This window comes from Zalophus californianus, chromosome 8, assembly GCF_009762305.2.
Source record: "Zalophus californianus isolate mZalCal1 chromosome 8, mZalCal1.pri.v2, whole genome shotgun sequence".
NCBI classification, from domain to species: Eukaryota; Metazoa; Chordata; class Mammalia; order Carnivora; family Otariidae; genus Zalophus; species Zalophus californianus.
This window is the reverse complement of record NC_045602.1, coordinates 54,351,127-54,373,361: the sequence shown is the minus strand read 5'-3', so window position 1 is coordinate 54,373,361 and position 22,235 is coordinate 54,351,127. Positions and strand designations below refer to the sequence as shown.

Sequence of the window (22,235 nt, the reverse complement as noted above, 5' to 3'; positions counted from 1 at the left end):
AGATTTCTACACTGAGTACTGAGTTTTGAGAAATTGAGCACTTTTATTTATTGGCAGTAATTTTTAAGTCTCATTTATATTATGAGATTTATAAGATATATAATATATATTTAAGAGAGTCATAGTTATTTTCTTGGTGAAAAGTGATTGATTTACTAGTGACTGACTTACTAGGCTGCAAACAAATTTAGGCAAAAACACCAAGTTAAAAAAACAAACACTGTAGGAGTGTGGGCACATAATGAAATCATTTTGAATGAAATGTGTCAGGAGGAAGGAGATGGGGAGAAGAGTTTCATGGGATATGTTATTTAATCCCTAACACACTTTGTGATGGTAATATCATTGTCACCATTTCATAAATGAGAAACGGAAGATCAAAGGAAGGAGTTCCCTATAAAATTAGGTGATCAAGCTTGAGCCTTAATTTTCACCAGCTGAGACTAATTTTTCCTCCGTAAAATGGAGATATGACAGGCACTGCCTACCTCCCGGAATATTAGTAGGAGTAAAAGAAATAACAAACAGAACTTGAGACATCATTCTTGACCTTTACCAGATTTTAGGTTCTCTGACGCTGTCCTGATATTTCCATGTTATTCAAAACTGGGTCTTCCTAAAAGAAACTCTAGGGAAGCCTGTTTGTGGAGAATTTCTTTTCCCAGCATATCTTAAAATATACTACTTCAAGCTATTTACTTTTAAATAATTAAAATATTGTCTATACATGTGGGTGTTTTTTTGTTTTTGTGAAAAATAGAGCATAAAATTTGGCCATTACTCCACATCCATGTCAGGAATATCCTAGAAGGAGTTTTATCTCTTAAATACCTTCAGTCTTTCTCTTGACGTTTTTAATGATTTTGTTTGAAAATTTACTTTGCCCTTTATGTCTTTTAAACAAAATGTACTGAATAATGCTATGTGCCAGTCAATGATACTATAATAGCGATGTAATGGGACAGATTTAGCTACACTTGAGGTGGACATAATGTATAAATTGCCAAATCCCCAAGTGGTACATCTGAAACCAAGGTAACATTTGTGTGTCAACTATACTCAAATAAAAAAAGGATAATAGATTAGAAAAATAATGCTATATGTCGGACACCCTTCTAAAGTTTTTACATAATTTATTTAATCTTCATAACCATGCCATAAGGCAAAACTGTTCTTACCTCCATTTTCCGAATGAGAAAATTGGAGCAAAGCGATATTAAGGTCTTATAGTTGTTACGTGGATGAGCCAGGGTTTGACTTGGGGGGTCTGGGCTTCAGAATCTGAACTCTTAAACACAGAGTCATGATGCTACATTTCCGAAGATAATGGATGGTCTTTCTAAATATAGCAGGGTGATGATTGCGTATGTCAATTTTTATTTGATGTCCACAGGAACTACTGTGGTCTAGCACAGGACTATAGCCCTATACCGTAGGGGTGCCCCTATCTATTATACTTTTTGATGTACTTTACCTGCTTTTTTTCTTTGTCCTCTCCGTGAGAAAAAAGATTATTTGCAGTGTATCTACTCTTAGAAATTGCCCTCTTTCCTCCAATTATTCTGCTTCTGATTTCCTAAAAGTCAGAAACCAGATCACCCCATATGCTAGAACTGTCTCTGAAGTAGGAGTCATGAGGTCTTGAGAGAAGACCCAAGCCTTTAGTGAATGGACTTTGTGACATCTGTGACAGGGATCTTTATTTTTTGGCATGTTTTCTGTTCTCAACTGTGATCCAGATAGTTTGGATGGCGGGGTAAGTGACCTCTCAGTAAGTGAGGTGTCACAAAATATAAATTCAAGGCATTTCTACTCTTCACTTGTTCAAGAGTGTTTTTAGTCATCATCATAATTAGAAGGATGGCCTAGTTCCTCAAGCTTCTGGGTAGCCATCTGATGCTTAGAAGTAGAGAGACATGGCTACAATGTGTATAAAAATAGCCCTTCCGGCTGGCTGAGGGGCAAAGTTACAGCTCGGCAGCTTGGTATAGCTGAGCACTCACATTTTGGAGTAGGAGGAGAGCTATGCGAGACGCAGCCAGAGAGACTGGGCTGGAGTCCAGTCATAAGCAGAACAGTATATGCCAGGAGAGATCACTTAACGTGGCAGATTAGCTGTTAAGATTTCCTGTTTACTTCAGCTCCATCTCCTCTCCACCTCCTTGGATTCAACCTTACCTCTTAGCCCCAAGGAAAAGACACATGCTTTTTTTTTTTTTTTTTTTAAAGGAGTGTAAAGTAGAGGTATAAACCTTAAATCTTAAAGGGCTTTAGAATTCTATTAGCCTAACTCCTTGTTTTAAATGCAAGCAATCTGAGTCGTACAAAGGTGGTGACCCGTCAGGCTCAACCAGCATGTTTGCGGGACTCAGATGCTCCAGCTTCTTGCCCGGGGCTCATCTGCCCACTCTTTCGGAGGAAGGTGCGAGCAGTTACACCACGCCACGTTTCCCCAGCTCTGCTTTGAGTCAGTCCAAACTCAAAAATTAAAGCCTCTACTTTATTATTATTTTTTTAAGATTTTATTTAGTTATTTGACAGAGAGAGACACAGTGAGAGCTGGAACACAAGCAGGGAGAGTGGGAGAGGGAGAAGCAGGCTTGCCGCGGAGCAGGGAGCCCGATGTGGGGCTCAATCCCAGGACCCTGGGATCATGACCTGAGCCGAAGGCAGACGCTTAATGACTGAGCCACCCAGGTGCCCCTAGAGCCTCTACTTTAAAAAAAAAAAAAAAAAAGGAAAATTGCCGAAGCTGTGATACTGCCTCCATCCCTCAAAACAAATACTAAAGTTCCGACAGATGAGTCACTAGCTTGAAACCTCATTTCACAAACGAAAATATTTACTAATCCGAGGTTTCAAGAGATTAAAATATATAATTTTCATATTTTCCCACCATCTAATAAGCCTGCCTCTCTACTGGATATTCTGGAAGAAAACTTAGCCTCTGTCTGTAGTAAATCTGTTGCTTATGTCAATGTCTGTTGCAATAAGTGAATGGTGGTTTTTAAAATACAATCATTGGGAGTGGATTCATGCTTATCTTTTAGCAGCAGTTCTTTTTATTTTTTTTATTTTATTTTATTTTTTAGCAGCAGTTCTAAGAGACACTATTATTTTTGAAAGACGAAGGAATTGAGAAACGTACTGTTGTTTTTCAACACCGCTCACGATGAGCCCAAATCCAAGGCATTGCTGTGCCCTACTGGCAGTGTGGCCTCATTACAGGTAAGTGACTCAGAGGCGCAACGGGTTTCCTGCCAGCCTTGTGAATGCGGTTCCACAGTAAACTCTTTACAACACTCCCCCTAACCTAGCATATACCCACACGAAGAAGTCTTTGCAGGTAGCAGAAAAGCAAATCTGCAACTAACTTCTCCCGACGCAATAGGATCTGTGCTTCCCAAGGGAACACGACAACACCATTACGGGGTAGTATGCTACTCTCCCAGAGAAAATGTCTTTCCTTCTTAGGGAATTTATCCTCAAACTGCATGGAATAAGGGATTTGTGCCACATAACTTGCAGTCCCCTGGGAGCAGGCAAGGAGCTCTCCATCCCGGTGTCCATTCACTATTACAATAGCCATGTCCTCAAGCTGCTCAGCTCCATAGCCAGCTGATGGAAGTGGTCAGCCCAGGAGGAAGCATGGGGGGAAGTAGGGACAAGCAGTTTTTGATTGTCCACCAAGTGCCTGAGTCTCTGCTAGCCTTGTTAGAGCTGGCTGGAGTGCTCCTGTTCAACTGTCAAAGCTGATCTATGATGAACTGTGATTCTCCTCCAGGTATGTCCTCCGCACCCTGCAATGTAGCTGGAGATCTGAATGGGGCTGGCCTGGAACAGAGGTCCACCATCTAGATAGATACTGCCCACATGAAGAAGAAAAGCCAGGGCATGATTTTCAATACCTTTATTAAGAAATATCAAAAGTTCATTACAGTTCCATACACAGTTTTACAAAGTTCAAGTGAAGGGGAATTTGGGATGCCATCGTATGCATGTTTGAACACTACGGCAGCTTGCCAAAAAGGTAACCCTACAACTTCTGTCGCCTTGTTTAACAGTGGACCCCAACCATGCCTTTTCCCATTTCTACTAGGCCACAACATAATACCTTAAGTTACTTGAAAGAGTTTTAATGTGTTACATATACTTCTTAAATACTTGCCCTTTTATTTTGTCATTATTTTTCCCTGAAGAAGCTGAGCTGTTTATATGAAGCACAACATCTGAGTCCTACTCACTGCTGTGTGTCTTACATTTTCACCAAGCCTGCCTTGAGAGTTGGTTAACACTGCAAGTCACATGTTACCATATTACACTGGGGAGAGAACCCACACACGTTGTTTTTTTTTTTTATTTAGCATTTAACAACAACGACAAAATGGGGGAATCCCTCAATGTGGAAACAAAACACCACAGTCATTCAGTGGAATGGCTAAAAGTGGGATATGTCTGCCAGTTCCACTGAGCTCCTCAGAAGCGGTCGACGGCATGACCAGAAACAACTGGATGCAGGAACACCAACACAGAACACAGCAAAGGATCGTCTCAGGGATGGTACATCACGATTTTTTATGTCAGGGACATGGCATCAGAAGGGAATTACACTTTCAAAATAATCGGGGCCAGTAGGTCAACGGCACCCGATGGGAAACATCAACGGTGTCGTGTGCCTTGGTGAAGGCTTGTGCTGGGTTATCTGAAAGTTGATTTTTGAAGAGATTGTCCAGCAACATCAGAAAGAGCCGTCTTCAGAGGAAGGACTCCTTGTTCACCCACATGAGGCTGCGTGTCTCATTGGGCTTGCATTCATACTCAATGACAGAGAACGGGCTTCCCCATTGGCAGTGATCTCGCTTGTGGTAATTGTAGAACTTGACTTGCCATACCGTCTCGAAGGTCCCAATGTCAGTGAACTGAGGGGAGAGAAACACGCGCCATAAAAACCTCATTCTGCCGCGAACAACAGATAAGAACTCATGTTAGGGAAAGAGATCCTGCATATTCAGGGGTCAACAGTCAAGACTCTTTTGGTTTGCAAAGTTTAGGCCTTTAACTTTAATGAACTATTTTCCTTTATTATGTGAGCTAATTTCCTGAAAAGCTGTCTGTAAGCCATCTTTTTCTCTATAAAATCTTATTCCTATCGTACAAGTGGCATTTGCTGTCATACTGTCTTTAATAAACATAACTCCACAAGTTAATCTGTTTTCCAAATTTAATTATTGGAAACCACTCTTTGAATCTCAGACTTTCAGAGCTTGCCACGAAGGGGGTTTAGGAAGAGAAGAGAGAGGGGCGCCTGGGTGGCTCAGTCGTTAAGCGTCTGCCTTCGGCTCAGGTCATGGTCCCAGGGTCCTGGGATCGAAGTCCCGCATCGGGCCCCTGCTCCGCGGGAGGCCTGCTTCTCCCTCTCCCACTCCCCCTGCTTGTGTTCCCTCTCTCGCTGTGTCTCTCTCTATCAAATAAATAAATAAATAAATCTTAAAAAAAAAAAAGGAAGAGAAGAGAGGGAGTGGTGTTTGATGATTATCTTTTGTGTCTATTTCAAAAGATAGTTGTACAAAATAACATATACACAGTATCACTAAACATAAGACCACAATTGCCCTTTTGTCATTAATTTCACTTCCAGGGAAAAATATTTTCTTAGAAGCATTTGATTGTTAAAGACCCTACTTTAACTTTTAAAAATACTGTTGAGCATTTATGAGTCAGGAATCCATGTCCATGTCTCAGTCTTCGATTGTACATTGTCCAGAACCATATTTGAGTAACTATTATGTGCTTTGCACACATAAAAATTTGTATGAGGTAGGATTCTTGCCCTCAAGAAGTTTGCATTCTACTTCCAGAAGGTAGGCCCTGCGGATCACTGCATAGAATTCTCTTGAGCCCTAAGCACGCAATTCCCATGTAGCTGAGAAGAGGACATAGAATACCCTAGGGGCCACTTGGGCAGGTGTTCAAGTGGCCTGCAGGGTAGCCTAACCCTGCTACTGCCTCCTGGAGCTATTTAGGGGATCTGGCATTAAACAGCATGATGCCTGTCGTTATTTTCTCCTCTGACCCTCTCCTGTCATGGGAGGGGACAGGGACTGCCTTGGCAGCGTTCTTAGACTTGTCAGGAGCCAGAAGATGTGGAGTGGGGCAGGGCAGTGAGCAATAGGAGCCTTATGCTAGAGACCGCTACAGGAGGAGGGTGATCAGGTGCTTCCCAGATGGATTTCCAAGATGCTCTCCAAATTATATCCTGCACCATTGCCTCATCCTGCTAATTTTATCCCAAAACAGGGTTTGGCTTTCTTTTGGGAAATGTGCCTGACTCGAAACAGTGGGTGATATACCTAGAGTCCCCAACTCTTTCCCCAGGTAGGAAAAGAAAGTATCTTTTTCTAGTAAATCATGGCTTAACAGCCTAGAGACCTGTCCAAGTACACAGGAGCTTTATTCACTATAGCTTCAGACTTGAATCAACCCAATGTTTTATCACTCACTTGGTGATAGACAAGTGTTAGTATGCCTGTCATTATGGCATTTTACTCAACAATAAAAAGAAACATACTGATTCAGGCGGCAACGAGGATGGATCTCAAAGATGTGCTGAGCAAAATAATCCAGACTCCAAAGAACACATGTACTGTATGATTCCATTTATATAAAACTCACATTTTTCTCTTTCTTTCTTTTTCTTTCTTTCTTTCCTTTCTTTTTTTCTCTTTCTATCTATCTATCTATCTATCTATCTATCTATCTATCTATGCTGACAGGAAGCGGGAAGCATCTGTGGTTACTTAGAGCCTGGAGTGGGAGGAAGGGATTAATGATTGATGAAAATAGGTAAGAGGGAACTTTTTTGGGGGAAATGTTTTACATCTTGATGGGTGGTGGTTACATGAAAAAGAAAAAAAATGGCAAACATCTGAAAAATGTTTAAATGTAATATTACTAGTAATTAAAGAAATACAAACTTTGACAGAGGTATTATTCACCTATCAACATGGCAAAAATGTCTAAATACCAGAAGCAATTTAAGCATCCAACTTTAGGAGAATATAATGAAAATGGTGGTGTATCTAGGTGATGGATTTGTGTAACCATTACACAGGAATTTAGGGTTTTTAGTGATGAGAGAAAATGCTTAGAACAATGTCAACAAGAAAAAGATGGATTAAAACAGTTTATATACAGTGTGAGCATAAGTATATAAAATAAGACATATAGAGAAAACAGAATGAAAAAATATTAACAATAAAGCTTCTAAGTAAAGGAATTGTTTTTCTATCTTTTCTACTTGGATTTTCTGCAATAAATATGTTACTATTACAAAGAATGTTTTAAATGGTGAAATGGAATTATCGTCCCTAAAAAATTAACACACATATCCCTCTAACCTTAGGGATTTTATAAATTCTATCAAGGATACATACAGGCTAATGAAAAGATTACAACTTTGTTGACAGTAGGGGAGGGAAGAATAAATTGAAATCTCATTTTATAAATCATCAAGATTTTTAAAGAGGGACGATGATAATGATGATGATGATCATTATCATGATTTGACCAGCATAGGGCATTGCACATTTCAAGTGCAATTCAATTACATTAAGTTATAAAAATATTTTACAAACACCAGTTAATCTTTTGAGGAAAGCAGCCTGAGACTATGCTAGGTAAGTGGGAAAAACAAGGCCTTTCTTGAAATAGAAATAAAAGTTGGTTGTAAAAACAAAAACAAAAACAAAGATGATTAGGACCACAGGCAAGAAAAACCTTAAGACATAACACTCTGTCTGAATAACCTTAAAATTAAGAAAGTCGCAATGTCACAGTGATGTGGGAAACAAAGGCAGAAGAAAAATTAAATTTCCTTATTAACTACAGCCCATTGACAAGTCCTTGAAAAAGGCAGAGTGACATTCCTCTAGGAAATCAGCTGCCTCGATGTTAATACTTTGCTAAGGGCAAAAGGCAATCTTAGGCGGGACCCCCAGGATCCTGTAAGTCTACTTTAACATAAAAATTCTTTAGGAAACTTCCTTTATTTCTACCCCCAAGATACAGGTTGGCAATTATCTTTTAAGCCACCCACCGATATACATCTGAAAAGTCTCATGACTGAGTTTTTACTAAACAGTAATAAATGACCTTTCCCTAACAATAGCTAGCCCCCTAGGATCCTGGAACCTTGTTTCCAAAATACCTGGGAGGTTTTCGCTAGCCCTAACTCCCTCCCAACTTGAAAGTATATAATGGGCTACTCCTCTTGACACCAGTGCAGCTCTTTCTACCCACAGGTCCTGTCCCCATGCTTTAGAAAAACCACCTTTCTGCACCAAAGACGTCTCAAGAATTCTTTCTTGGCTGATGGCTTCGAACCCTAATGTCTTTCCTACATTGACAGTTCTCAGTGATACAGGAGACCAGCGTAGAAATCTGCTGACAACAACAGTTAGAGCTAAAGATATGGAATGTTCAGGTGCTTCTATTTTTTTTTCTCTTTTACTAGTGTTGGGCCCAAGGTCATTTTGTAGTTAATTGCTGCTAACTATGCATATATTTTCCCATGACTTAGTTGTTCTAACTTCCCATTAGCTTTCTTCCTGTTCTTTCTGCTGGAGTTCTATTTCCGGGATGCCTCAAAACCTCGCTCAGAATTTCCTCTTCTGATGTAGGAGCAGATGGGGTCTTGAAAGCTGACATTCTTCTTAAAGAACAGAAGCAACTGCACAGGCTCTCTGCTCCCTCCCAACCCATCTGTGCCTTCCAATGAAAACTTAGCCAGGCAGGCTCCCTGGGTGATGCAATTTACACACAGGTAAGATTCTGTGCATTTGCATAGCGGTCTTTATTTTATACAATACCTTACATATGCCATTCTACTTTGGTCTTTTGACTGGTTTTACCTTCTCCATTTCACAGATGAAAGAACTAATAAGATTCAGAGAGGTTAAGTGATTGCCCTAGGTCTAGACTATGCAGCCAACTAATGATAGAAGCAGGTCAAGAACTTAGGTTTCCTAATTCCTATCTAGGAACTATTATCACTATACCAAACTGCTTCTAGAAGCAAATGAGTTAAGAGTTAATGAACAGTTTTTCTTTTCTCTCCACATGAGAACATATATGGATTGTCATGTGTAGAATGCTTTAGGACACTACTATGCACTCAATGTGTGTATCTCCCCAAATTCATATGTTGAAGCCTAAATCCCCAGTGTGACAGTATTTGGGAGTGGGGACTTTCAGAAGAAATTAGGGTCACGAGGGTGGAGCCCTCATGAATGGGATTAGTGCCCTTGTAAAACAGATAGGAGGGGATGATCTCTATGCTCCTTTTAATGTGAGGATACAGCCATGAAAGTAGCTGTTTGAAACAGCAAAAGGGCTCTCATCAGACAGGTGTCTGCTAGTACCCTCGTCTCTCATCAGACACTGGTTAGCTAGCACCCTGGGTCTCTCATCAGACACGGCATCTGCTAGTACCCTGGGCTCTCATCAGACACCGAACCTGCTAGTACCCTGGTCTCTCATCGGACACCACCTCTGCTAGTACCCTGGCTCTCATCAGACACCACCTCTGCTAGTACCCTGGTCTCTCACCAGACACCGAGTCTGCTAGTACCCTGGGCTCTCCTCAGACACCGAGTCTGCTAGTACCTTGGGCTCTCATCACACCGAGTCTGCTAGCACCCTGGGCTCTCATCAGACACCGAGTCTGCTAGCACCCTGGTCTCTGGTCAGACACCGAGTCTGCTAGCACCCTGGGCTCTAGTCAGAAACCGAGTCTGCTAGCACCCTGGGCTCTCGTCAGACACCGAGTCTGCTAGTACCCTGGGCTCTCATCAGACACTGAACCTGCTAGTACACTGGGCTCTCATGAGACACCGCATCTGCTAGTACCCTGGTCTCTCATCAGACATCGAGTCTGCTAGTACCCTGGTCTCTCATCAGACACCGAACCTGCTAGTACCCAGGGCTCTCAGCAGATACCGAACCTGCTAGTACCCTGGTCTCTCATCAAACAACGAGTTTGCTAGTACCCTGGTCTCTCATCAGACGCCGAACCAGCTAGTACCCTGGGCTCTCATCAGACACCGCGTCTGCTAGCACCCTGGTCTCTCATCAGACACCGCGTCTGTTAGCACCCTGGGCTCTCATCAGACACCACCTCTGCTAGTACCCTGGTCTCTGATCAGACACCGAGTCTGCCAGCACCCTGGTCTCTCATCAGACACCGAGTCTGCTAGCAGCCTGGTCTCTCATCACACTCGAGTTTGCTAGCACCCTGGTCTCTCATCAGACACGGAACCTGCTAGTACCCTGGTCTCTCATCAGACCTCGAACCAGCTAGTACCCTGGGCTCTCATCAGACGCCGAACCTGCTAGTACCCTGGTCTCTCATCAGACACCGAGTCTGCTAGTACCCTGGGCTCTCATCAGAACTGAACCTGCTAGTACCCTGGGCTCTCATCAGACACCACGTCTGCTAGCACCCTGGTCTTACATCAGACACCTAACTTGCTAGTACCCTGGGCTCTCATCAGACACCAAGTCTGCTAGTACCCTGGTCTCTCATCAGACACCGAGTCTGCTAGTACCTTGGGCTCTCATCAGACACCACGTCTGCTAGTACCCTGGGCTCTCATCAGACACCGCATCTGCTAGTACCCTGGGCTCTCATCAGACACCGCATCTGCTAGTACCCTGGTCTCTCATCAGACACCGAACCTGCTAGTACCCAGGGCTCTCAGCAGATACTGAACCTGCTAGTACCCTGGTCTCTCATCAAACAACGAGTTTGCTAGTACCCTGGTCTCTCATCAGACACCGAACCTGCTAGCACCCTGGTCTCTCATCAGACACCGCGTCTGCTAGCACCCTGGTCTCTCATCAGACACCGCATCTGCTAGCACCCTGGTCTCTCATCAGACACCGAGTCTGCTAGCACCCTGGTCTCTGATCAGACACCGAGTCTGCTAGCACCCTGGTCTCTCATCAGACGCCGAACCAGCTAGTACCCTGGGCTCTCATCAGACACCGAACTTGCTAGCACCCTGGTCTCTCATCAGACACCGCGTCTGCTAGCACCCTGGGCTCTCATCAGACACCACCTCTGCTAGTACCCTGGTCTCTCATCAGAGACTGAGTCTGCCAGTACCCTGGTCTCTCATCAGACACTGAGTCTGCTAGCAGCCTGGTCTCTCATCACACTCGAGTTTGCTAGCTCCCTGGTCTCTCATCAGACACCGAACCTGCTAGTACCCTGGTCTCTCATCAGACCTCGAACCAGCTAGTACCCTGGGCTCTCATCAGACGCCAAACCTGCTAGTACCCTGGTCTCTCATCAGACACCGAGTCTGCTAGTACCCTGGGCTCTCATCAGAACTGAACCTGCTAGTACCCTGGGCTCTCATCAGACACCGCATCTGCTAGCACCCTGGTCTTACATCAGACACCTAACCTGCTAGTACCCTGGGCTCTCATCAGACACCGAGTCTGCTAGTACCCTGGTCTCTCATCAGAGATTGAGTCTGCTAGTACCCTGGTCTCTCATCAGACAACGAGTCTGCTAGTACCTTGGGCTCTCATCAGACACCACGTCTGCTAGTACCCTGGGCTCTCATCAGACACCGCGTCTGCTAGTACCCTGGGCTCTCATCAGACACCGCGTCTGCTAGTACCCTGGTCTCTCATCAGACACCGAGTCTGCTAGTACCCTGGTCTCTCATCAGACACCGAGTCTGCTAGTACCTTGGTCTTTCATCAGATACCAAACCTGGTAGTACCCTGGTCTTGGACTTCCAGCCTCCAGAACTGTGAAGAATAAGTGTTTGTTGTTTAAGCCACCCAGTCTATGGTATTCTAAAAGTGACACTCCACTATATCCCTGGACATATTATTTGCCATAGTATCCATACAAGTTGCTAACTTTGGGACATTTTTATTTTACAACTGATGTGGAAGAGAATCATCAGAAACCAAGGAGAGGAGATTCAGCTGTCATCTTCAGTAACAAGGAATCTGAGAAGTTTGTTTTAAATAATTTCTATGGTCATGGTGCCTGGTAGCTCAGTCAGTTAAACATCTGCCTTCAGCTCAGGTCATGATCTCAGGGTCCTGGGATAGAGCCCCGAGTCAGGCTCGCTGCTCAGCAGGGAGTCTGCCTCTCCCTCAGCCCTGCTCATGCTCTCTCTCAAATAAATAAATAAAATCTTTAAAAAAATTCCTATGGTCTTACAACCTGTTGGCCTAGAATCACTATAGTACTTCTCTCCACTCACCATGCCACTAGAGACATAGGAAATTCACCAAGAATAAGGTCACTCAGAAATCCATTGACTTGGGCACCTGGGTGGCTCAGTTGGTTGAGCGACTGCCTTCAGCTCAGGTCATGATCCTGGAGTCCCAGGATGGAGTCCCACATCGGGCTCCCTGCTGAGCAGGGAGTCTGCTTCTCCCTCTGACCCTCTTCCCTCTCGTGCTCTCTATCTCTCATTCTGTCTCTCTCAAATAAATAAATAAAATAAAACCTTTAAAAAAAAAGCAATCCATTGACTTAAGAGCCCAGAATGACCTTATTACATTGATAGAAACATGATATTACTTCATTGGTAAACAAATTCAGTATAATAAGCATCTGTGACTTTTAGTGTGGCATTACCTATGAATTCCTACTGGATTCCAAGCCTCTCTTACTCCTGTACTGCTTGAAGTTTTATTAGCAAATACATGTTTTCCATTTCTCTTAATTGAACAGAGAGGACTAAAAGTTCTGAGAATTATAAAGTATGTTTAACTTTATAAGAAACTGTCCAACTTTTCCTAAGTGATTGCACCATTTTACATTCCTACCAGCAACAAGAGTTTTAGCTGCTCCTCATCCTGACAGTTAGCATTGCCAGCCCAGTCTACTGGTAAAGAAGAAGAAAGATAGTAAAGAGCAGAAATCAATGAAATAGAAAAGAACAAATAATAAAGAAAAACCATAAGGAAAGACTAGAGAAAAAAATAATGTAAAGAAATAATAAAAAAAAAATAATGAAACCAAAATCCGGCTTTTTGTAAAGGTCTTAAAAATTGATAAACCCCAGGGGCACCTGTTTGGAGCATGCAACTCTTAATGTCAGGGTCATGAGTTTAAGCCCCACACTGGGTGTGGAGTCTATTTAAAAATATTAAAAAATAAAAAAATTGATAAACCCCTAGAAAAACTGAGCAAGAAAAAGACGACAAATTACCAATATCAGGAATGAAAGAGATACTGTTGCTATAGACCCCAAAGACCCGAAATTAGGAACTTTATACCAATACAGTTAATGAAATGGACAAATTCCTTAAAAGATACAAACTATCAGTAGACCTCCATCTACTAAGGAAATTGTATCTGTAGTTAAAAATCCTTCCAGAAAGAAAATTTCAGGCCCAAATGGCTTCACTCATAAATTCAGACGTTTAAGGAAAAACACCAATTCTACATAAATTCTTTCGTACACTGGAGGAAGGAACATTTCTCAATTCATTTTATGAAGCCAATGTTAACACCTTAACTTGGCAAAGATATTACAAGTAAAGGAAAATTGCAGACAAAAATTCCTCATGGGCTTACACATAAAATTTGCTTGAATTAGTAAATCAAATCCAGCAATAGGCTTTTACAACAGTACCAAAGAGTTTTATTCTTAGAACTCAAGGATGGCTCAATATTTTAAAATCCTTATAATTCACCATATTAACAAAAATAAAGGAGAAATAGCCATTATTATCATATCCATGGATGCAGAAAAGGTATTTGGCAATTCAACATCCATTCATGATAAAAACTCTCAGCAAATTAGGAATAGAAAGTTCTTCAATCTGATTAAGGGGCATCAATAAAGAAAACCTATAGTTAACATCACCCTTAATGGTAAGACTGAGTTCTTTCCCTATAAGATGGGAAATAAGGCAAGAATATCAGCTCTTACTATTCCTATTCAGCATTATGTTGAAGGTCCTAGCTACCTTATGGCAAGAGGGGAAAAAAAAAGGGAAAGTAAAACTGTTTCTTTTTACAGATGAACAACTGTTTGCAGAAAACACTAATCAATATAATAAAAAGCTACTAAAATTAATAAGTGAATTTAGCAAGTTTGTAAGATACTATATCAATTTACAAAAATTGCTATATTTCATAAAGAAATACACTAGCACTGAACTGGTATTATTTTTTAATATTTCACCAATTTTGTAGGTAAAAATTGGTATTGCACTATTTGTATTTTTTTCACCAATAGTGAAATTAAGCCATTTAAAAATATATTTATTGGTTATTTGTATCTCTTCTTCTGTGAATTGCCTATTTATTTTTGCTTATTTTCCCATTTCCCACATCCTATTGTTATTTTTTTTCTCATTGGTGTCTAAGAATTATTTGTATATTAAGTTACAGATCTTGCCAAATGACTCCACAGAGCAGACACAAAGGAACAACTTTTCTGTTTGGGAGGACATGCATATGGCTACCTACCTCTGCATGCACAGCCTCCTAACAAGCTTGCATACCCTGTTACCTTATTCATCCTAACTCCCATCAGTCTCTCACTGAAGAGGGCCAACAAAAGGGGAACCACGGAATGATGTGTGCAGACAGAATCTCCACCTGGACTCTCCCCTAGGAGGGACTGAATGGGGCATCAGTCACATTAAGGTACAAGTCAACACTGTTGTTTGAAATGGGGGTTGAGAGTTTTAGACCCAGGTAATTCACTCCCGCTACCAGGGCCCCTGGAAATATCTGAATAAAGAGATCACTGCCATCAGCCTAAGTCAGATATCACTGGACTACTTCCTGACTTCAGCTTCAGTGGGCAGTAAAGGGCTGTGGAAAGTCACTGTGGGCCGCAAGCCAAGTCTGCACCGGCAGTGGCTGAAAATCAAGGCCACATAGCCTGGGAGACTGTGCATGTTACACGTAAGTTTTTCACCAATTGTTCATGGAACACTACATCAAAAACTAATGATGTAATGTATGGTGATTAACATAACAATAAAAATTTTTTAAAAAGTTTTTTTCCAATTGTTACTTGCCTTTTAATATAAATTCTCTTAATGAAAATTTAACTTCATGATTTTTTTAAGATTTTATTTATTTATTTGACAGAGAGAGACAGCGAGAGAGGGAACACAAGCAGGGGGAGTGGGAGAGGGAGAAGCAGGCTTCCCGTGGAGCAGGGAGCCCGATGTGGGGCTCGATCCCAGGACCCTGGGATCATGACCTGAGCCAAAGGCAGACGCTTAATGACTGGGCCACCCAGGCGCCCTTAACTTCATGATTTTTGACAGAAATTTTATAGTGCATGTAATCAAAGCTTTCAATTTTTAGCTTTGGATATCTTCTATTTCTTTTGGGGTTCTTTTAATATTAATTTTTTAAAAAGTTGACTTTTTACAGTTAACCCCTTGAACCATCTGAAATATATTTTAGAGTATCGTATCAGGAAAGAATAACAGTGATGTTTCCCCCAACTAGCCAATAATCCCAGCATTATTTGTCCAATGATTAAAAAATTAAAAAAAATACTTTGAAGTAACTTCACACTCCTAAGAAGTTGCTCTTGTATATCTTTAATTCAGCTTCCCTTACTGGATTCCCCTATTTGATTAATTGGATTACTTGCACATTTCAAGACTTCCTTGTTGTCTCTGAAGGTGTGGTTGTGTCTGTAATTTACTTAAGCTTGAAACATTGATGACACGGATGACAAAAGTCATAAAATAGGTTAAAGCCTATGTGAGGCTTTCATTACTAGAATGAAATTTGAATTTAACATTAGAACTGCTGACTTAATCAGGAAAACTTCTCTAACTTCTACTGTTTTCCTTAGAATCAGCCTATTACAGATAAGATATAAATACATGGCCAATACTCATACCAAAAGCCATGTGATCATTGTTGGAAAAATCAACTATCAATCACTTACTTCTAGATGTGGACATTCCATGTAAGAACCTAGGCTTTACTACTGAGACTCATAAAATGTTAATACCATCTTAAATCCTTTGTAAGATGATGTACAGTATAAACATATAAATCAAGTCTGAATGAGGGGAAAGTTAAATAACAAAATCTAAAATTACGGAACAAATCAAAATAGACTGTCAACTCTGTGGAAAAATAACTTTCTCAAATTTAAATATAAGAAATCATAAAGGAAAATGAGAGGTTTAAATGTAATTATGTTTCTACACAATGGAAAATGTAAGCAAAGCAATACTGAGAGAAATAGGACAGATATGACAGATCTTTATTTTTTTAAAGATTTTATTTATTTATTTGACAGAGAGAGACACAGCGGGAGAGAGATCACAAGCAGAGGGAATGGGAGAGGGAGAGGCAGGCTTCCCGCGGAGCAGGGAGCCCGATGCGGGGCTCGATCCCAGGACCTGGAATCAGGACCCAAGCTGAAGGCGGATGCTTAATGACTGAGCCACCCAGGTGCCCCTATGACAGATCTTTAAAAAATCTTTACTAGGACTCTGTTTTTTAAGATTTTATTTATTTGAGAGAGAGAAAAAGAGAGTGCATCGGTGTGTTCACACAAGCGGGAGGAGGAGCAAAGGAAGAGGGAGAGAGAGAATCTCAAGCAGGCTCCACTGCTGAGTGCAGAGCCAGACGTGGGGCTCAATTCCACGACCTGGAGAGATCAGGATCTGAGCCAAAATCAAGAGTTGGAGGCTTAACCAACTGAGCCACCCAGGTGCTCCTAGGACTCTGAATTTTAAAAAATAATCTTCGATAGAAATATTAACAAAACATGAAAGAACTAATTTACACACACAAAAATAAAATTAAATGTTGAAATGTTCATTCTTGTAAATGATAGTAAAAAGTAAACCAGGAAAATTTATTTTTAAAATAATTCCCAATGATGTCATAATATAGCAAAGCCACCAGACTTCTATACTGCTGCTAACATTGTAAAATGTCACATACAACACTTTAAAAAAATACCCGAAATGGCCGTATGTGGGAACAGCCATAAAATTCATTCCTTTTGGGGGTGCCTGGGAGGCTCAGTCAGTTAAGTGTCTGCCTTCGGCTCAGGTCATGATCCCAGGGTCCTGGGATAGAGCCCTGAGTTGGGCTCCCTGCTTGGCGGGGAGTCCGCTTCTCCCTCTTCCTCTGTCTCTGCTCGCTCTCAAATAAATAAATAAAATCTTTAAAAAAAATTCATTCCTTTTGACCAAATAATTTTACTCCTATTGAAGTAGCAGCACAGAATAGTTCATTATAGCACTTTTTATGATGAGAACAATTGACATATCTAATATCTGAGGAGTAGTCTAATCATTACAATACAGCATGGTAGAGTCTTATGTTGCCATTAAAACTGTAACAATGAACATGTAGAATGTTGGACAATTACATAATAAAATGGTTGCAACTATAAAATGTATATGTGTGGAATGTAATCTGAAAATGAACTGTTGCTTTAAAAATTTGCTCAAGTTTCTGAAACCTATGTTACTTAACGTTTTTTTTTTTTTAAATCCTCCAAATCCCTTGAGATGCTGGGATGTATCTGCAGCCCTCCTCTCTGTATCTGTGCCCAATAAAAAGGAATCCTACAGGGACTTGCTGGCCCTCAGTCCTATTTGGTGTGTTCCTAAATGGTAGTATTTGAGAATCTGACTTTCTTCATCACATAGCTAGCATCATCCCCTTAAGTGTAAATTTTTTTTTTAAAGATTTTATTTATTTATTTGAGAGAGAGAGAGAATGAGAGATAGAAAGCACGAGAGGGAAGAGGGTCAGAGGGAGAAGCAGACTCCCCGCTGAGCAGGAAGCCCGATGTGGGACTCGATCCCGGGACTCCAGGATCATAACCTGAGCCGAAGGCAGTCGCTTAACCAACTGAGCCACCCAGGCGCCCTTAAGTGTAAATTTGTAATCCTTATACCACGTTAGAGCTGAAAGGGGCCTCAGAGATCAGGTAGTGGAATCCACCTAAGCTGCTCCAGCTTTATCATCTTGAGTCAGTCTCTGCCTCACTCTCTGCTCCACCCACATGGGGCTTCTCTCCTTCATTACAACACATACGCTCTCCCCCCAGCTCTTGATCTCTGTTAACTCCTCTTTCCTCAAGTGTTCCCTCTTCTCTTAACGCTCATTTATTGTTTATTTCTCACGAAAACCATCCCCAAAATCTTGGATTAGAATAAAACCCTTGATATATGCTCCAAGGGCACCATGATTTTAGTACACTTTGTATAATAATTATTTACTTTATTATTGATAATCACATATAAAGTATGTTTTCCTTCTCTGGATTAGAAGCCCCATGAAGCCAGGAATATCTATTTTGTTCATTAATCCTCTTCCAGTGCCTGATAGATAAGAAATCTCCATATATTTGTTGGTGAATCAAGCAAATAAAAAATAAAATAGAAATCTAAAAATCCTAAATAAAATATTAGCATATTGAATTTAGTGATATATTTTCAAAAATATGTAACATTTAAGTAGGGTTTATTTTAGGAAATAAAGGGTAGTGTATTATATAATTATTAATGTATCAAAAGAGATCAATTATCTCCATAGATGGGAAAAGGAATTAGATAAAATTCAACACATCTCCCAATTAAAAAAAAATGTCTTGGGGCCCCTGGGTTGCTCAGTCAGTTAAGCATCTCCCTTTGGCTCAGATCATGATCTCAGGGTCCCGGAATCAAGCCCTGCATAGGGCTCCCTGCTCAGCGGGGAGGCTGCTTCTCTCTCTCCCTCTGCCCCTCCCCACTGTTAGTCCTCGCTTGCGCTCTCTCAAATAAATAAATAAAATCTTTTAAAAAAATATCTCTTAGCTAGAAAAAAGGATGCTTTAACACGATAAGTATTTAAAACATTGTACCTAACAGTAAAACCCTGAAGACAAGGATACCCCTTACCACCATTAGTGGTAAGGGGTATCCTTTACCACCATTAGTGAGCAACAGAATTCTAAAAACATTAGCCAATGGAGTAAGGCTAGAAAGAAGATTCAGAAAATGATAGTTGTATGTAGATTATGACTGCCAATCTGAAAAACCCAAGATTAAATGAAAAGTTTTAGTAAGCAAGTTCAATAAGAGGATCAGTTACAAAATACATGAACACACTATAAAAGCAATACATTTAAAACAATGCATATTAGCATAAGAATAGACAGATCAATGGAATAGATTAGAAAGTGTAGAAAGAGATTTAATTTTTTTTGCCATATAAGAAATTACTTTGAGACTGACCATTGAAGAAGCATGGATTATTTAATTAATTGTATTAGGATATTATGGACAAATAGATTCCAATATGAAACTATGAATTAAAATAATATTTCATAATTTCATAATATTTCCTTTTATTTCTTAAGGGGAGATACTGATTGTTTTCTTTTCTACGGTTTCCATTTGCCCTGACACCCTCATGCAGGCCTTACCGGCATTGTGATCTGGATGGGTTGCCGTTCTCCACTCTTGGTTGGGGCCACACCTTCTGTGTCATATGTGCCCGTATAAACAATTCTGTCCCCATCAGGCTCTTTAGACTTCAGCTCCAGTGGGACAACCACACCGCCAATGGAAATGTTCCTGCAATGGACTGGAGTTGACTACATATGGTAGGAATTAATTTAGGCACCCTGTCCTGGTCTGGACCATAACCCTAGGCAGGAATCCTACAGGGTTTGATTAAAGGAGACGTCTGGTGGGGTAGAAAGTTCTGAAAGGTCAGGAGGCTTGAGTTCTCCAACTTACCAGTCACGTGACCCTAGAGCAACTACGTAATCTCTCCGGACTGACCTTAGAATTCCCATCCAGACTACTTGTACGAGACTGAGTGGAACGCTTATCAGTCCTACTCTATAGTTTCTTATCTGTGGGACTATTAAAAACTTACCTATACCCAGCCTCATCCCAAGCCCCAGAATTTAGAATTCAATGTGGTCAGGTATGGTTTGGGCACGGTAAATTTATTTTAAGTTTCTCTAGGTGATTCTAATATACAGGTAGGGTTGAGAACCAAGAACCACTGAACTAGCTCTTAAATGATTTTTTTTCTGTTCCAACAGAGATCCCATGATTTGGGGTACACAAAGCCAACCACAAAACCAGAAATTCTCACTGGCATCATTCCTTTGTGTTAAGTTAGTGAGTCTCAAGAGTTAGTCCCTGGATCAGCTGTCAGTATTACCTCCTCATGTATTAGAAAACAAATTTTTAAGCCCTACCCCAGACGTAGTAAACTGGAAACTCGAGGGTGGGGCTCAGCCATCTGAGTTTTAACAAGCGTTTTAGGTGATTCTGACAGACACTCAAGTTTAGGAACTACTAGGTTAGGGCAATGAAACACCCTTGATAAAATTAAAATGTAAAGAGAAAAAGTTCTGTCATTAACACAAATTCATTTTAGATTAGTTAAAAAAATAGAGAACCACCTTGAAGAAAATGGGATAGAGAACAGATAACTTGGGAGAATTTGCCAGGAAATAAGGGAAAGGAAAAGTCTGGATTATATGGAGATGCACAGAGCACTGGGAAATGTGAAGGTAACTGGTGTGTGGAGCTGTGGGGGCTTGGTGACAAGCAGGGGGGGCCAGGAGTACTAGAAACAACCCAGTGTGGTTCTAGTTCCTTGAATTAGGGCCTGACACCTAGAAGGCCAACACACGTTTATTGAATTAATGACTACCCATGGAGACTGCAGCTATAAAAGGTATCTGGTGGACTCAAAGCCCTTCCACGCCCCGCTTCCACATTAGACTTCACACCATATTTAGGTGGAAGCTGAGAGGTAAAGGACTCCATCCCTAGATACTTCCCTATAAGCTATGGCACCCTTCCATTCTGACTTTCTAGCCAGAAGTCTAGTGGGTGCACCAAACTGTGGTAGCAGGGAAGAGATAATCCCTGCCACAAATAAACCAAGAAACATCCTTTTGTTGCCAGGATATGGCGAATCCCAGACACCATCCCCAGGATGAACAAACAACTCAGCAGAAAATGAAAAACACATGTTAAGGAAAACGGTGAGACTAGGCCTAAGGCGAGGAGGCTGTGCTCTGACTTGTGGCTGCCCCTCCAGCCCCAGGGTCTCCAGCCACGTAGGGGTGGATGGATGGTGGAATAGGGAGCGTCCCTTAGGGAGCCCCAGTAACTACCTCACACCCTCGCCTTTACACCTCATTCCTCAGCCTTTCTTCCTCCTTCAGCCTCGCGGTTGGCAGAACCCCGCGGGACGCGAGGGCTGGGGAGAGGAGGGCTGGGATTGCGGTGGGTGAACAACCTGGAGTCCTGGGGGTGCGCCGAGGGCTGGGCAGAAGGGATGAAAAATTTACAAGAAAATAATCCCCCGCGACCCTCCCTCCAACCCTGGCTTCCTGACGCTGTTTTAAACATCCCTCCCCGAGACGGGTGGAAGGACACGTGAATAGGGGAAAAAGCAAGCGTAAAACAGAAGAGGGGACCAAAAGGAACAGGGAACTGACCTCTTCCCCCCACCCCTGGGCCGCTGGGCATGACGCGAGGCCAGAGCGGCCGGGGAGAGGCTCAGGCTGTCCCGGGGGCCTCGGTCCTCCGCGCGGACCCCAAGGTGGGGTCGGGCAGCCCCGGCGCGCGCGCTTACTCACTCGACCTGCAGCGTGGTGGGCTTAATCTTCACCTCCACCTTGTAGGAAGAGCCGGTGAGCAGCTTGATGGTGCGGTTCTGGCCGAAGCGCTGGCCGTCCACCTTGAAGAAGACCGGGCCGTCGTTGGGCTGGATGCGCAGCGCGATGGAGAGGCGCACGAGACCCGGCAGGTCCCCCATGGCTGGGCACGGAGCGAGCACGGCGGCTCCGCCGGGCAGAGGGCTGCGACCGAGCGGCTGGAGCGCTGTGGGCGGAGAGGAAGCTCGGGGCGGGAGAGGGAGGTGGCGGAGGGGAGGCTGCAGCTAGGAGCCCGAGCCGTTGCGGCCGTTCGCCCTGGCTTTTGAGGACCAGCTCCGAAAGTCGTGGCCTTCCGCCCCACTCCGCAAGGAAGCGCGCCGGGGAGACAGCTCCGAGGCCCCGAGCTTCCCCATCCCCCGCCCCTGTGCAGCGCCCTGCGCGCCCTGATGGGTTCGCTCCGGCCCTCAGGCCTGGGGCAGATCCGCGCAGCTGGGGGCGAGAGAGTTAATCCTGCTTACGCACCACAATCCCCTTCAGCTGGAGAAGAGGACATTTAGGCTCCTCCTAGAGCCG

The 22,235-nt window shown here is 42.4% G+C and overlaps 1 protein-coding gene across 1 annotated transcript; it reads right to left on the bottom strand.

Moving 5' to 3' along the window:
* Positions 1-3,901: 3,901 nt before the first annotated feature.
* CNRIP1 (cannabinoid receptor interacting protein 1) lies at positions 3,902-21,969 on the bottom strand. The gene is made up of 3 exons (XM_027622186.2): positions 21,645-21,969; positions 19,458-19,608; positions 3,902-4,919 (listed from the first exon to the last, which is right to left on the bottom strand). The coding sequence occupies exons 1-3, from the start codon at positions 21,821-21,823 to the stop codon at positions 4,755-4,757; spliced, it is 495 nt and encodes a 164-aa protein (XP_027477987.1). The 5' UTR covers positions 21,824-21,969; the 3' UTR covers positions 3,902-4,754.
* Positions 21,970-22,235: the final 266 nt, after the last annotated feature.